The following is a 15,525-nucleotide window of genomic DNA, read 5'->3' on the forward strand; positions in this document are numbered from 1 at the left end:
AAACGAACTGCACCCCTGGTTGGGTCGACGAGTTGTCTCTAGATCTTGCCTTCCCAATTATCCAATCGTAAGCCCTTCATTGTGCCATGCTTGTTTTCAGCTCAAATCTCAGCCGCTGCGGTAAATCATGCATGTGCTCAGTCGGGTACCCTATCCATAACTTTTGGACCCGGTCCAGAGCCTCGACTACCTAATGTTTACGTACAAACTAGATGATAGGCTTCGGATTCTGTACACAGCCAATCGTCTTATCCCAAATTTATAGTCTTAGTAATTCACTAGGGTAGCAAAGTGCAGACTGGCTGGTACGAGATACGATATGCAGAGGATTAGTAGGTAGGCCGGTCTCCTTCCTAACGGTGTAAGGGGTTGCGTACTACTAACCGCACGGGATACTGGACAGACTAGACACAATCGAAAAGAAAGAAAAAACAACCAAAGTCGCAAAGGCATGAGGAAACGGACGAAGAAGATCCCAGATGCCCCTCTAATGAATGGCCAATGGTGACTATAAAAAGGGGGCCAATTCTCACGGAGTCAATGTTGCAACCCTCATCTCTCATCGAACTATCGTTACAGCAGCAACAGACAATTGCAACCCATCCCGAACGTAAACACCCCGTATTTCTGTATCTACCCCTTAACAGATGACTGCTGATACTGACTGGACAGACTGACAAGAGAGCCTGGCCATCGATCAGCATGCAGTTCGCCAAGTCAATCCTGCTCATCACCTCCATCGTGGGTGCGGCTCAGGCTGCTGCCTTCGCCGTCGAAGACAGTCAGTCAACTCCGTTTCTTCTCATCTTGCCGTGACTTGCATATCACCATTACTTCCCTCTTCAGTCAAACTCCCTCGATCGAGGTTAATAGAGATTTGTTAAGCCAGCTAACAGTATCCGTTTCGTTTCGGAAACAGTCGCCGAGTCCGACGTCTTAAAGCTGAAGCGTGTCGCCAGCGACTCCATCGTGGCTCGCGGGGCCGGCCTTGACCACGCCGGCACGGACCTGCCGCTCGAGAAGCGGGCTTGCACCGGCAGTTGCAAGTGCGCCAAAGGGACCAAACGCGGACAGTACTGCGGCATGTGTGAGTAATCCTTTCCTTTCCTTTCCATCATATGTATGGGGGCGGACCGACTGACATTATTCTCTACTTCGCCCGATAAAGGCTCCCAGGTCCTCTACTCTGGCTCTGGCTTTGACTACGCCAACGACATCTTCGAGTCAGTTGGCCCCTCCCCTTTCCACCTTCGTCCTTCCCACGCACGCTTCGAATTTGTCCATGCATGGGACCCTGCTGACACTCGAACCCTTTTCTTCCACGATAGATGCAACCCAGAAGGAGGCTGCTGCAGCTACGGCAAGTCTAGCACTTGCGCTGGCTCGGACGCTCAAGACAGAACACACTGCCCCAAGTAAAAGCAAAGAAAGAACATTGTGTGTGAACTGCGTGGCCCTGGTGACGGACGGGTCGCCACTTGCGGAGCCTCTACTCCCTCTATTGCCGGAAAGCATGCTGGCTTGTCACAGTTTGCTGGAATTCAAAATTGATCGGCCTTTTCTTGACGACACGATACTTATTGATGTTGTTTGCTCAATCCAGTAGAGCATCCCAGGCTGACACGGCCTAGGTGCTTCCAACATAACGCTCCCTATATACTAATATACCAATATATGTGTGTAAGTCGGTCCCGTCCTATCGAAACAGCCGGCTATTCACGAGAATGACCAGCCGACATCTTGGATTGACATGCTATTGGATCGAGGAATAAACTCTCAAGTAGCCCCGATTTCTTGCTTTCCAATCCACTTGACCCTGTGTCTCGCAACGGTTATGCAGTCTTCCAGCCCGGAGCCACTTCGAATGGCCTGCTCATGACAGCTTGGATTTCCACCAGAAGGTCGCCCCTTACCTGCTAATGATTGAACGCGTCTTTCTACCGGGCAAAACAAAACCCCCTAATTATTTGCCCAGCGGAGCCATCACACTTCCTGCTTGCCGAACCGACTCGTCTACTCTTCAGCCACTCAACCCCTAACCTTCACCTCCCCGAACGTCTCCTGCCTCCACCTACACATCTCCCGGATCTCCTCCTCACTCCCAAACAGCACACTAACAAAGACGCGGTCCTCGCCGCCAAAGTCCGGCTCCGAGTGCACGGGCGAGTCGCCCTGTCCCCAGGAGAACCGGATCACCTGGCCGCGTCGCACCTCATACTCCTCACATCCCCTCGACGCCTCGGCGAGCTCGGCCCTCTCTCTCGATTCATCGTACCCTAGCCCTCGGTTCTCCCGCACACGGTCGAGCGCGGCATCCACGGCTTCGTGTGGTTTCAAAACTCGCGTCGGCGGGCCCAGCAGCGTGACGGCGTATTTGGAGTGCGGCAGTCTTTTGTCTTCCCCCTCCTCCTGCGTCTTGACAGTTGAGCAGGAACAGGGGAACATGCGGCCGTCGCGGTGCCAGCGCGGCACCTCGTACTCCTCTGAGGGCTTGAACATGCGCACGACCAACCAGCAGGCCTGTATGATTTGACGCTGGTCCGGTGGCGCGGCCTCGGTCATGCAGTCCCGCTGGGCATTCTCGAGGAAACGATGGAGGACGCCGGCTAGACGGTCCGGGTTGCCGTCAGAGGTGCTGGCGATGGACACCGCCGCCGACATCGCCAGCGAATGGGGCGCGGCAGTGCCGGCTTCGTCATCGAATAAGCCATAGAAGCTATAGACACTATCATGGGTGATACCGGTCAATAGCGGTGGTTTATCTATTGGCTCTGGCCCTGGCTCGACGATGGTGGTGTTGGTAGTGGGAATTGATAACAGTTCCGTGGGGAAGATAACGAGGGGAACGGGTTTTCGTGATGAAGCTGTTTTCTGCGTCATGTTCACGCTCCAGGAGTCGTTCGTTTACTTTGTCCAAACGTCTACTTATCTGACGATAGATCGGATCCCACTACCACGTAAGTATGGAGGATAGCACTGTACAATCTGGAGAGTAAGAAAGGTAGGTAGTGCCGGTTCTATTGATCATTTGCACGAATCAAATTGGCGGGACAAGTAGTGACGTAACACAGAGACACATTGATGCTTGCCTGACAATGCAGTTAAAAGCAACCCGTCTTATCGTTACATCTGCCGGCAGGACACAAGCGACCTCTTACGGACCAAACTCGGTTTCGGTATCCTCGCCAGAAAACACGCTCGGCTGGTCTTTGGAAACAGTCGGGTCCTCTACCAGCTTCAAAGACACATCTTTACCACCCACCACCTCGTACTTGACCTTGGCCGCCCGCGCCAATTTGCCCGACCGAGACGGCCCGGTAGTTCTCATCTGTTCCATGATGTGTTCGTCGCGCAGTCCCGTGACGGTGTCCGCCACCAGCTGCACAGTATTGACTTCCCTCCAGTTCCTCACGCTGTTGGTGCGTCGGCCATGTACCAGCAGACCGAAGGGGATCAGAGCTCCCCAAAAAGACACTCAGAAGCCCGCACAACAGGAGGAGAGGGATATAGGTCATTCGGTAAGCATCGCTCCTAGCGGTTGCTCTCACTGCGTAGCTCGAGTTGCTTTCGAGGCTTGCGTTGGCGTTGAGAGTCTCGTAGGCCAGACGCTCCATCTCTCCTGCAGCGTATAGCAGGTTCGCTATGCTTGTGTGGTAGTTCAGGCATGGAGCTCTACTGCAGCTTCCATTACGCCATCTACCATTGGCATCCTTCAGTATGTCCATCTCCGCAAGGGCAGGACCTAAGCCTGGCTGACCTGTTGTTGGAGATCGGTAATCCAGACTATACTGCCAGTCTGCTATCAGCCACTTTATGGTTTCCTGTTTGCCGGTCCACGATGCACTCTCTTGATGCCAGCCCATATCGCGATTGCGACTCAGTGTTGCGTATCCAATTTCACGCTGAAGGTAGCAACGGAAGCCCCACACACTCATGATGACTATCGCTCCCAGATAATCAACGTCGGTCATATTTTGGGCAACATATCTAATCGTACCATATGGCGAGGTATCGGTGTTGTTGGTCAGGTTGGAGCGCGTCATATGGAAAAAAGTAGCTTTCGTCGTATTTCAAGTTGAAACCCAACCAGCTTTGGAACTCCAACCATTCGTTAGCTACATCATGGACCTCGCCAGGAGAATGAGCTTCGAACACTTCGAACATTGAGCCTGAATCAATAACAGCACTAGCCGTAATCCGGTTGTAAGTTTTCGTAGAAGCCCGGACCCTGGATCTTGGTGCTGTAGCGTTACAGTGTATAGAAATCTGGAATGTAGGTACGTCTTCAAGCCCGATGATATCCGGTGGCAGTCTGTCAAGCGAAGCTTTCGTCACGTTTAAGGCTACGTAGGTGTCGTTGCTGAGATTCCCATCGGTACCGGCAAACGCGATACGGGAAAGCATGGAAGTAGCCTGACTCTTGAAATCAAATTCCTGAGCCATTGTAAAATTATAGGTGTGTATCTGCCTCGAAGGGCTCATGTTCGTGATTGGCAGTCCAGTCATGAGTGCCCTCAACGAGAGGGGGGATGACTGGGCAATGTTGACCGAGTAGGCCTCGTAGGCGATCACATTACTGAAACACGTCTGCGCAACTGCCGAGAGTAAGACTAAAATTCCAAGGAAGACCATCTTAGGCCGTCCGCTCCGCACCAAGCTCGTCAGCTTCATGGGACTGTAGGAGCCGGTGTCGGTATGGCTGGCTTCCACGAGTGCCGCCAGCGGAATCGCCTTGGTAGAGCCGTCGCTCAGGATCGTGACGCGGGTCACGGAAAACCAGTACCAATTAATGGCGACCAGTGTCAAGGGGGCAATCAGCGCGCTGCAGACGAAATCGATAGCCTTGGCTTGAACCAGTGTCAGGCGGCCTCCCAGAGGTTGGGAATCGAGCCCATAGTTGTGACTGAGAGCTGGGCTGTTCTTGCTGATCCAGATGATAAGCCCAAGAGACGGAATCAGGACCAAAGATGTTGTCATCACGGCGTAGTAGTACGACTGTTTAGGAGAATGTGCTTTGGAGTTGTCGGGCGCATTGTTGTCGACGTGCCCCCTGACTTCCATGAGTAGAGAGTCTACTGCGAAAGACCGCCGCCGACGCTGGATCGAAAACATTGTTTGTGCTTCACAAAGAAGGGGTATCAGCATATGGTGTCGTTCCGCAGGCTGTGACAATTGAACGTGGCCATCTTTTGAATCAATTGGCAAAACCACAGCCTTCTTTCTACAAGAGACTTACAGGTGGTGGCGGCAGCCTGCTAAGGATCTACAATTATATGCTTCAGTTACACAACATATGCGAAGGTAGTAAAGCTCTAAGCAGCTCCAAGACTGTGAGCCGAGCCGCAGATTGTGGATTAAAGGGCTGCGTCCAGGTGTATAAGTTCCTGTTCCGTTGGCTGTATCTGAAAGGCAATAAGAAGACACAATTGAGCCATGATTCATTCCAAATTGAACCATCAACAATACGTCTAACTAACTGACTGACTGACTGGGAAGCAACGTATTGCTATCAATGTAACAATAGTAGTCTTCGTCGTTTATTTCATGAACTTGGACGCCAGAGACAGCAGGCCGCTAGAGGACGAACCAGCAGTTTCGGCTCCGCCTCCTCGGCTCTTCATGTACATCTTGAGGGCCATTTCGCCAGCCTGCATGATGGCGGACTCCTTGCTCGAGTCACCCGAGACCTTGCCCTGAGAAGCCTTCTGGTCGAAAAGCTGTGCAACAATGAGATTAAAGGAGCGTTAGGACAAGGGGAGCAGGCGTGCGTACCTTGCTGGCTTCGGCCATAGCCGTGCCAATGAAAGCGCTTTGGCTGTTGCCCTGCTGCAGTCGGTCGTGAGTATACGATGTTACTTTCCAATGCGGGGCGTAATGGCGAGTAATCAATTACCTGTGAGCTGCCACTGTCACCGCCGGTGAACAGCTTCAGGGCCTGCATAGCGGCCGCCGAGCCCAGGGACCGGTCATTGACCTCGTCGCCATCGTCGTCCTTGTAGAGCTTCTGGTGCTGCTTCACCGCGTCTGTCATGGCATTGCACTTGTTAGCCAGCGTGCGGTCGGGGGCGCGGGGAAGGGGGTGCCACTTACCGTCTTCGTCGACATCTTGGTCGGCCAAGCTCTGCTTCTTCTGCGTCAGGGCGCCGAGCAGGGTGGAAAAGAGGCTCGAATCGCCGGAGTCGCCCGCGTGCCGGCTTGCGTGTTCGGCGGCGCCGCTGAAGTCGTCATCTTCGGCACCATAGCCGCCGGCGGGGTAGGAGCCGCCGTGTGTCACTTTATACAGAAGAGGGGTCCCCCCCACGTTAGCTGGAAACTCTGGGCTGCTTGTTCGTTCGGCGTTTTATCCAGAGAAGTGGTTGGACAAGACATTCGGATCGGTCGGAACGAAAAGGACATACTGTTGCCGCCAATATCTGTAGTACGTCGGGTGTCGCCAAGTCAGTTAGTCGATTCCTCTAAGGCTTGTTTCCCGTTCCCGTACGGATTTTAAGGGGTTCCGGAAGGGCGGCCAAGGCCAAGCGACGGATGCGGGGGTTCGGTGTTATATGTACCTTGGCGTCTCTCACCACCGTTGTGGCCGTTGTTATCTCCGCCGAAAGAGGACATTTGGGCTGATGTCGGAGTGAGGATATCGGAATGATGTTGCTTTTTTGGAATTTCGGGTTTGCTAAGGAGGAGGACGGACTGGCTGTCGAGGCGTGACTGTGACTGATGTGTTGATGTGCTGTTCGTTTGCTGGCGTCATTGGGCCCCGCACAGCTTCTGTCCACAGGGGAGTTGAAACTCTATTGAAGCACCGACCCCCTGTCCGCATAGAAGGCGACTTCTGGAACAGTTCACCAGTGCAGACTAAACCGACATAACTCTAAAGGCGATAACCTTGACGAGTGTTTCAAAGTCACTTAAGCATATACCATCTTCACCCACAGCAACGACTGTCTCATGTGGGCCAAATAGAACTATCTCCGTGCCATTGGTGCTTGAGTCCGTCTGATCTCGTACGACTGGTCTGACAAAACTGGCCGTGACCAATACGCCATCACCAATCGATCGTCTCTACCCGCGTATATGCAGCGGCAAGTAATCGTGTAACTAACTTCTCTTTGGAGGCAACGTGGTTGTGAATAAATAGTGTACTGTCTCAAGGCGGTGGTATAATTGCAACTGAGGCTGTTCCTTTCCTTTCCTTCCTCTTTGGAGCGTCTACACTATCTGACCTGGGTTGGAAATTGCACCCGACGGTTTCCAGTTCGATCCAACCCTTCGACGTAGCTGACGAACAAATCATGGCCAAATCTTCCGTGGCCGGGATATATATTTTTGTCTCTTCCTCGTTCTATCCTCTCCTCGCGCACACCTCGGTGCTTGCTTTACTCCATCAGCATCCAAACCGATCCCATGAACACGGTGAGGACAGTGACCACGATCAAGGTCGTGAAGCCGTCCACGCCAATACCAGGAGCCTCGGCGATGGTGAAATCGGCCACGATTCCCTGTGTGAAGTTGGCCTCGGCACCGGCAAGCGCGATGGCCGTGGCGTTGCCACACTGCTGGTTGAGGGTCTTGTCGGACGTCAGGGCAGGCAGGAGGGGAGCAGCTTGGTCGACCATGCCGGACATCTGGTCGGTACCGAAGGGGCCGGAGCGCAGGAAGGCGGCGCGGTAGGTAGAGTTCTTGCCGATGATGGTCAGGTTGGCTATCCGCGAGTACTCGGCGCACGAGACAACGGTGGGGACCAAGTTGCCTCCCTGGCCGCCGGCGGGAGCACCACCGCCGGGTGCTTGTCGTGCAGCAAGCCCATCCACAACATCCACCGACTCGGCCGCGACTTGGAGACTCAGAAGCGAGAGCAGGAGGTAGAACAGGGAGAAAGGTGAGAAGGCCATGGCGTCGGCGGGTGTTGCTGTCCTGTCTTTTAGATTTGGGGTGAATGGAGTCTGATGATGAGACTCGAGTTTATAATTCTTTCGATATGGTGCTTATAGCCGCCGAGGTTGGGGAGGGGCGTTTAAAAAAGAATGATTGGCCAGCCAAGGAAATTAGAAGAGATCACCAAGTAATTAGTTGGCAGTTAGTGAGAAAACTCCGCAATCGACTCAGTCGTATCGGTAGGAGGAATAAAATAGAAAGGAATGTGCAATGGACAAACTTGAGCGAGTGAACCGTGTTGCAGAGAAAGAGAGGGAAGAGTGGGAAAGAAGACAGACGAGGCAGAGGGAGAAGGAGAGAGGGAAAAGGAAGAGTTTCACGACGAACCCTCGCCCATGAGTGGAACATACGACCGGCACGGCACAGAGACGCATGGTGCGTCTCTGCAGCGCACGGCAACTTGGGATGCCAGGGGCGGGTTCTGGGGCGGGCGGAAATAAGAAGCTGGCTCTCAAACATGGGACGTCCCTAGGTCCCTGGTACTCGCCATGATGTTTTCCGGTTGTTGAAGTGCCGTCTGAAGCATCGATCAGGCACAGCGGCTGGCAGGGGTGTTTGCTTTTACTGAGATCCGGGGCTGCCATTGGCTGGCCGTCGGGCCCCTGACCCCGTCCTAGTCGTCTCGACATCTTGGCTTGTGTCAAAAAACCCTATCAGCCCCCCCCGGCGTGTGGTTGCCGGGTCCATCTCCATTCCATGGTGGTCCATCTCCATTGCGTCGGAAGCTGAAGTCGGGAATGGCAGCTTGCTCGTCGTGCAGTATGAGACCAAGTATGCGATGCGGAGATGCACATAGCCAGCAGTCATATCATGTGTTTCTGCAACGGGACATAATAACCTTACCTTATGCAGTGGTCGGGTGAGGATGCAATGCGACCTGACCCTGACCTGGCTGGCTCGCGGCCAGCTTAATTGGACGTCCTAAAATAGAGTGACAACCAGATCGTGCCATGCAGCCAACTAACTCTCACCACCACACCATCTTCTTCGTGTATGGACTGTCTTACTGGCCCCGCATGCATTAGCAGCTCGAAATCCAGAATCGACGGGCGGCTACAGATGCGACGCAAATAAATCAAACGACTCGGAGTGGAGCGGAATGTAACTGGGGATTTCTTCAACAAAAGTGACAGCATTCTAGAAGGATGGATGCCCTTAGTCAACGTGACTGAACCTCGGCACCCTGCTTTACCCCAACTCGTCCGCCACGTCTCCCCGCATCATCCATCATCCCATACATAGCAAGTATGCATGTACGCAAACACGTCTTTGCCGACTACCTCCGCACCCGTGACGTGAATCTCAGTATATGGCATTGCCAACGCCGGTAGATGTGAACTCCAATTATAGAAAACCCCAAAGCTACCATCCATAGCAAGTGTCCAAAAGTACCTTCCCACAGCTGCGCAACATGACATCTCCAGGCCACCCGCTCTCTTATAATGACTACCCACTCCCTCAGATCAAGCTGTCCCACCACCCGGCCTCAGCGCCCGTGCCTACTCCGGTAATCCTCGTTATCCTCAGCCGGCCCGAGGCCAACAATGCCTTCACCGACACCATGGTGACATCGCTGGTGACGGCCTTCGACCTGCTGTCCACGGACCCGCGCGTCAAGGCCATCGTCTTCACAGGGGGTGACCCACGCAACCGTGTCTTCTGCCCGGGCATGGACCTGGATGGGGCCTCCAAGAACACAGCCACCACGGCGACTACCGATGCTCGGCCCGGTCTTGAAGAGCTGGCTAAACAGCGCGAGGCTCACCGCGACGGCGGCGCCCAGGTCAGCCTGGCCATCCACCGCTGCCAGAAGCCCGTGATCGCGGCGTTGAACGGACACGCCGTGGGTGTTGGTATTACCATGACGCTGGCCTGCGCGGCGCGGATCACGCACGCCGACGCCAAAATCGGATTCGTCTTCGCGCGACGAGGGATCAACATGGAGGGCTGCTCGTCCTTCTTCCTGCCGCGGATCCTGGGCCCGGCCCGGGCCCTCAGCCTCGTAACCACGGGCGCCACCTACCCGGCGTCGGACCCGTCCACGGTGCGCGACCTGTTCCTCGAGGTCCTCGACGAGCCGGCCGCGGTCCTGCCACGCGCGCTAGAGCTGGCCGGAGAGATCGCCGGCAAGACCAGCGCCGTTGCCACCAAGGCCATGCGCGACATGCTCTACCATGGGCCCGCGACGCCCGCCGAGGCCGAGCGTCTCGAGAGCCGCGTCTTCTTCGACCTGTTCCGCGGCGCCGACGCCCGCGAGGGCATCCGGTCCTTCCTCGAGAAGCGGGAGCCGCGGTTCGAGGGACGCTGGGAGACAGACAAGCCCGCTGTGTGGCCGTGGTGGGCGGGGAAGGATACAATGGCGAAAGAGGGTGGCGGTAGTGATGGCGTGCTGGGCTGGCTGAAGAGTAAACTTTGATTGCTATTTTCCTTTGATTTTAATTTACCATCACAGCATAGGAAAAGGGAGTCGTCTGTCTCCTCCCCCAAGGTCATGAGTTACCTTGCCCTTGCTTTGCATATGTATGAATAGGGGCGGCTAGCAGATCCAGTGATCGCATGGCAGTTGCGCGTGCAGTCTAGTAACTCATTACAAATAACTACCGTATTAGCTATTTACCAATTCGTTTACTTGTTGATATTGACATAGACATAGATCATGGCAGAACCGTTGACCTATTTCCCTAATTATGCATACGCGTCACGTTGCCCTAGATAAACCACACAAGAGGTGGATTTGCTTCCGTTTTTGGTGCCGCCTTTTGCAACCGTACCCGATAGCTACACTTTCCCACAGTCAAGGAGCCTATATAGGACTTCGTGATATGGGTCGCATTGCCTCTGGCTAGGTTACCAGAATCGGTGATCAAGGTCTTGACCTCGACGGTGGTGTTGTCGTTGGCCAACCACGTATCCGTGTAGGTGGGGTGGTGAAATCTAGTCGGCTTGTGCTTGTGGTCTTTTATTTCCGTGTACGCTCGGCGTATATTTTTTGTTGTCGTCACTGGACGGATTGGTTCTCGGGCCACCTCCTAGTATGCTGGGCCAAAATCCCTTGCGGAAGAGGGCGACGGATATAAGCGCGTTGACCCAAAGCATAATATCTTAGCTTCGTTATGTGGCCAGAGAACCGGCACGAATCCGCGGGTACTGTAGAGTGCGTGCGTAATTATAAGATAGGAGGTGTTCTGAGCTGACCAGTACTTCTTCATACCCTATTATCGCCTCGATTCTTCCGTGGCCCAGTGCACACGAGCTTGGCAGAGAGCCTGCCCCAGGTTGATACCAAGATAGCCACGTATAGAGTTGGTGTATCTCATCATCAGATAATGATGGAATAATCTAAGCTGTTGGACGCTATACACTATTCTGTTACATCTGCACCAGCGGACGTATATATGTACATTCAATGAGTGGTGGCTATTTGTCTTACCTAAGCTTATCGTGATACTGTTCTCCCTACGTCTTTACAAACCTAATACTTGTTATTTGTTACAAACGAGGAGATGCTGCCACGCGTGGAGGTAGTATCCCCGACGGCGCGAGGATAATGGCTCTATCTACATGATCGTACGACATCGATGTCCTCATCCATCTGTATTTGCATGGTTCATATTCGCGGGGAGAATATATTGACTGGCCACCCCGCGTAATGTCCGCTTTCAAGTGAGTGCAAGATCTATATATATTATCAGATGACAGATATATATATATAGGAGGTATGTCTTATACTCTTCTGGACGTTAAAGCGGCTTCGCTACCCCTCAAACGCCAAAGTCGATCAGTAATAATAGGCACCAGCAGATGTTGACCACGACGCCCCTGGACAAGTAAAAAACCTAGCTAATACATACCGAAAGTACTGCTTGATCCAGGGCTGCTGTTGCTATTGCGTGAGAATCCAGAAAGAGAAATCCATGAAACAACCGTCATCAATATTGTGAGTGCCAATTCCGGCCGAAAGGGAGTGCGTGCATTGGCGTCAACAACGCAACGCCCCCTATTCGGGACCCCAACGCCGGGCACCAAAGATTTGATCAACATTGTTGTTGGTCACATGAGATACTTATATAGTTAGGAAGTGGGAGATACGCTGAAGATGATGATTCATGGCTGATTCGAATAGGCATGCTATCTAGCAAGTCGCCATTCGCTTTTCTTTTGTGTAGACACGAATCCATTGATTTAGCACGTATTTGATAAATATCGTACGGATCAAATCCAGCAAAGGTATCTCAATAATGTTCGAAAACTTCGCAACCGTCGAAAGAACATGGCCGACCGAAGCAAGCCCCCTCTCCTTGTGTATACGCCTTGAACTCCTGGCTTTTTGCCCGTGTTCCCCCACTCCTTGCCGCAAATCAGAGTTTCCGCATCGTGGAAAAAGGCTGTTGCGCTGGAAAATTGGAAATATCTATAGTCATTAAACCTCAAGCAACCATCTTGCGTCACTCTCGTGTGTGAAGAGACATCGCTCTTATTGCGACTCAACGGCGGGCATCTGTGGCGTGTCTTTGCCGGCGCTGTTGCTGTTGTCCTTCTTCTTCTCCTTCTTGGCCCACCGCAGACCACAAGCATTGCAGAGCGTCTTGGGCCCGCTTGGGCCTTTCCGCCATTCAGGTGAATCGAGAGTACCTGAGAAATAATACGATAAGTGAACCGAGCAATGCCATGATTGGGCGTGATAACGAACCGCAGTCAGTGCAGACATATTCTTCCGCAACCTTGAGCTTCTTCTTCTTCTCGCCTGTCCTGGGGTCCCTGTCGACGGGGATGGCAATCCCTGCATCGCCTCTAATGAGTGTCGGGCTATGATTGCCGGTAGTGATACCACGACTCCGCTCTCCTTCGACATAACGAAGACCAGTGAGCATCTCTATCGTGTCTGTATGTGAGGCTCCCTCGAATCTTGCCATCTTGTCCTTGATCGAATCAGAGCGGCTGCCGGCGTTTGCGCCTTCCAAATTTTCTCGTGTCAATGACATGCTTAGAGAAGATGGCCTCTCCGGCGGCGGCATCGAGCTCGTATCGGGCTGCGTGGGTTGGTAGTATGAAGTACCAACGGAGGACTGTACATCCTCCGAAGGTGTTACATCTGACGCTTCCTGCGTGGCCAGCCAGCTCTTTTGCGACGCCTCTTCCTCCTCCTCTTCCCGACGCAACTCGGCGATTCGCCTGCGTAACCGTTCATTTTCAATCTTGTGCTCCAGGAACGAGTCTAACAGCTGGGCATTCCGGGTCGGATACGGCCTGGACATGATGAAGACCGCTTGACAAAAGGCCGTCTGATTGTCAGGGTTGGGAGCGAACTTGGCCGAAGCAATGTGAGCATGCCCCACCGACTCGAATATAGCATACTGTCCATCCTTTTTCTTTAGGCGATAGAACATTCGTAGAGGATTGCCGGTCGCTATGGACTCGTTCATCTCCGACGTAAAGGTGCCAACATCGTCAGTATGAATCAGGTCTTTCAAGAACGACTCGACAATGTCTTCGCTTTGATAGCCCGTCACACTTGTCACGCTGGGGGAGACATATTTGATTCTTCCGTGCGCATCTAGGATTTGCAGAAAATCCTTTAGTTCCTCGACAACCTTGGCCGGCCAGTTCCGTCGTTTGGTAAATTCCGTCAGTGTGTTGTTCCCAGAAGCGGTATTCGACTGCGCAGCAGGTGTACCAAAGCCGTTACTGGACTGCGCAGCTGGGCTGTCCTCCATTTCGGGTTGACCCATGGCGGACTGGGGCGCGTTCAAGCTGGTGGTTGGGCCGGGCGTAAACGACGTTGACGGCGGCGGGGGAGGTGGCATGTCGAGATCGAGGTCAAGGTTCATTGGCATTCCAGCTCCTGCATCGAAATTCGAATACATGGGGCTGTTGAGGAGGTCCATCATGTCGTTCGAGTTGTCGGCTGCTGCTATTTGGAGCGGTGGGTTGGACGACTGCTTATTTAGGTTAGGATCGTTGAGTGAGTTGGGTGGTGCATACGAAGGTACACGGCCATGCGTCCCATTTGGTATCCCATCACAGGGACCAAGCGCAACAGGCAAGGGAGGGATTTTAGGGTTGGGCAGTATCTGATCATGGCTGGCAGGTGGTATTCTCTTACACTCATCGCATTCGGCGCAGAAAAGCTAAACATGTTGCCGGTGTTGCCGTTGCTATTGCCCGCAGGCGGCGGGACCCCGTGGTTCATCATGGCAACGGCACGAACGGGTTGACGTAAGGAGCGCTTGGCTTCCAGGCCTTCTCATTTCTCAGCGTCCCAAAAACATGCAAGAGCAGGCTGGGGAAGTATGCTTCCGACCGACCCGAAAACCCTCGGATATACGAAAGGAGAAGATTTCTTGTGTGGAAGGACGAAGCTGCTGCAGGGTGACCTGGAAGTCAATGGGCAGCAGAAACGAGATGCCGAAGAAAATGGTGGAGTAGGGGAGAGGAGGGATGGGATTTTCAAATGGGCTCGAATTCTCGATAACCAAAGGATCGGCTTGTGACTGAGTGCTGCATCCCCTAACGCAATATGAACGGGGGGTGGTGCTCATGACCTGATCTAAGCTGGACCCTGTTATTATTGTCGCTGGCATGGGCGGGATGGTTTCTAATACTATACTATCGGGTCCTGTACTGTACGCGAAATCCCAGGCGTTGGAAGCCCCGAGGAATCTGCATACGTCACTAAGTCAGACTTTCAATCCGTACGTACTTCAGTCATTTGCGCACGTTTCCTTGCCCGGAGCCAAGTGCCTTGGATATAGTTGGCTCCGTCGCCGCCAAAAACCTGCCACTGGAAAAAATTGAATTCGCACGGCGCCCAAAAGACTTACCAGAAGAAACCGGAGCTTTTGCTCCGACCCAGAAACCCGAATCCGCTATCTCCCGACCATATGGGTCTTGATGGAAAGGGTTTGGTAGGACGATGGTTAATGACTTTCTTTCCGGGGCGGACAGCTGGGACCAAGGCGTGTCGGCGGGGGGCCGCCGTGGGGAGGCGGGCTATTTAGCGACAGACGAAGGTGCTCTTCTCCTCAAAGCTGAAAAAGAGATATTGTCGGAGCTGGATGGTACTGGGAGGGTGGGAGGATTTCCAAAGAACATTTCTCCATTTTGGATTAAGATACAGATATATGGGAAGTACACGTGCGACATACTGATCCTTGATCCGTGGAGTTCTAGGAAGTATGTGGTGCAACTGTATGTATATCCTGGGTCTGGGCATCTCAACCTGTGCCACCACCGAATATGCACGATTGGTATTTGGCTGACCCAGTAGTATTTATAATCTGCAAGGTCAAGCATATGTAGTATATAGATCTTCGTCCAATCTTAGCTCGCCTATATGCATACAGAGGCAACATCAACTATATGTGCTGCACGACTAAAAGCTAGCGAAAAGTGCACATTCACTCATGGTGTGACTGACAATAACATACAGCATACAAATACCCATCCCTACATGAACGTGGGTCTATTTCGAAGAAGCTGCTTTGTACTAGGGGTCCAGCTGTCAATATTGACAGCGGATATTTGCCTCGAGACCTGACTCAGACTTTGCACGAGCCTCGCTTCAATGGGTGGCAGGGACGACTTACATGGCAGCAT

The 15,525-nt window shown here is 53.1% G+C and overlaps 7 protein-coding genes across 7 annotated transcripts; 2 read left to right on the top strand and 5 right to left on the bottom strand.

Annotated features, from left to right (window-relative positions):
- Window positions 1-702: 702 nt before the first annotated feature.
- PG998_010897 (uncharacterized protein) lies at window positions 703-1,095 on the top strand (the record flags this gene model as incomplete). The annotated part of the gene is made up of 2 exons (XM_066877713.1): window positions 703-781; window positions 920-1,095. The coding sequence occupies 2 exons, from the start codon at window positions 703-705 to the stop codon at window positions 1,093-1,095; spliced, it is 255 nt and encodes an 84-aa protein (XP_066726767.1).
- A 933-nt stretch (window positions 1,096-2,028) lies between these two features.
- On the bottom strand, window positions 2,029-2,880 carry PG998_010898 (uncharacterized protein; the record flags this gene model as incomplete). The annotated part of the gene is made up of 1 exon (XM_066877714.1): window positions 2,029-2,880. One exon carries the CDS (start codon window positions 2,878-2,880, stop codon window positions 2,029-2,031), a length of 852 nt encoding a protein of 283 aa, XP_066726768.1.
- A 1,107-nt stretch (window positions 2,881-3,987) lies between these two features.
- On the bottom strand, window positions 3,988-5,112 carry PG998_010899 (uncharacterized protein; the record flags this gene model as incomplete). The annotated part of the gene is made up of 1 exon (XM_066877715.1): window positions 3,988-5,112. One exon carries the CDS (start codon window positions 5,110-5,112, stop codon window positions 3,988-3,990), a length of 1,125 nt encoding a protein of 374 aa, XP_066726769.1.
- A 425-nt stretch (window positions 5,113-5,537) lies between these two features.
- Window positions 5,538-6,606, bottom strand: PG998_010900 (uncharacterized protein; the record flags this gene model as incomplete). Its single annotated transcript, XM_066877716.1, has 4 exons — window positions 5,538-5,717; window positions 5,773-5,826; window positions 5,894-6,315; window positions 6,567-6,606. The coding sequence occupies 4 exons, from the start codon at window positions 6,604-6,606 to the stop codon at window positions 5,538-5,540; spliced, it is 696 nt and encodes a 231-aa protein (XP_066726770.1).
- Window positions 6,607-7,370: 764 nt separating this feature from the next.
- Window positions 7,371-7,886, bottom strand: PG998_010901 (uncharacterized protein; the record flags this gene model as incomplete). The annotated part of the gene is made up of 1 exon (XM_066877717.1): window positions 7,371-7,886. One exon carries the CDS (start codon window positions 7,884-7,886, stop codon window positions 7,371-7,373), a length of 516 nt encoding a protein of 171 aa, XP_066726771.1.
- Window positions 7,887-9,340: 1,454 nt separating this feature from the next.
- On the top strand, window positions 9,341-10,345 carry PG998_010902 (enoyl-CoA hydratase; the record flags this gene model as incomplete). Its single annotated transcript, XM_066877718.1, has 1 exon — window positions 9,341-10,345. The coding sequence occupies one exon, from the start codon at window positions 9,341-9,343 to the stop codon at window positions 10,343-10,345; it is 1,005 nt and encodes a 334-aa protein (XP_066726772.1).
- Window positions 10,346-12,403: 2,058 nt separating this feature from the next.
- On the bottom strand, window positions 12,404-14,119 carry PG998_010903 (cutinase palindrome-binding protein; the record flags this gene model as incomplete). The annotated part of the gene is made up of 3 exons (XM_066877719.1): window positions 12,404-12,561; window positions 12,620-13,865; window positions 14,033-14,119. 3 exons carry the CDS (start codon window positions 14,117-14,119, stop codon window positions 12,404-12,406), a joined length of 1,491 nt encoding a protein of 496 aa, XP_066726773.1.
- Window positions 14,120-15,525: the final 1,406 nt, after the last annotated feature.

This window comes from Apiospora kogelbergensis, assembly GCF_038363985.1.
Source record: "Apiospora kogelbergensis strain CBS 113332 chromosome Unknown utg000007l_segment0_segment0, whole genome shotgun sequence".
Lineage (NCBI taxonomy): Eukaryota > Fungi > Ascomycota > Sordariomycetes > Amphisphaeriales > Apiosporaceae > Apiospora > Apiospora kogelbergensis.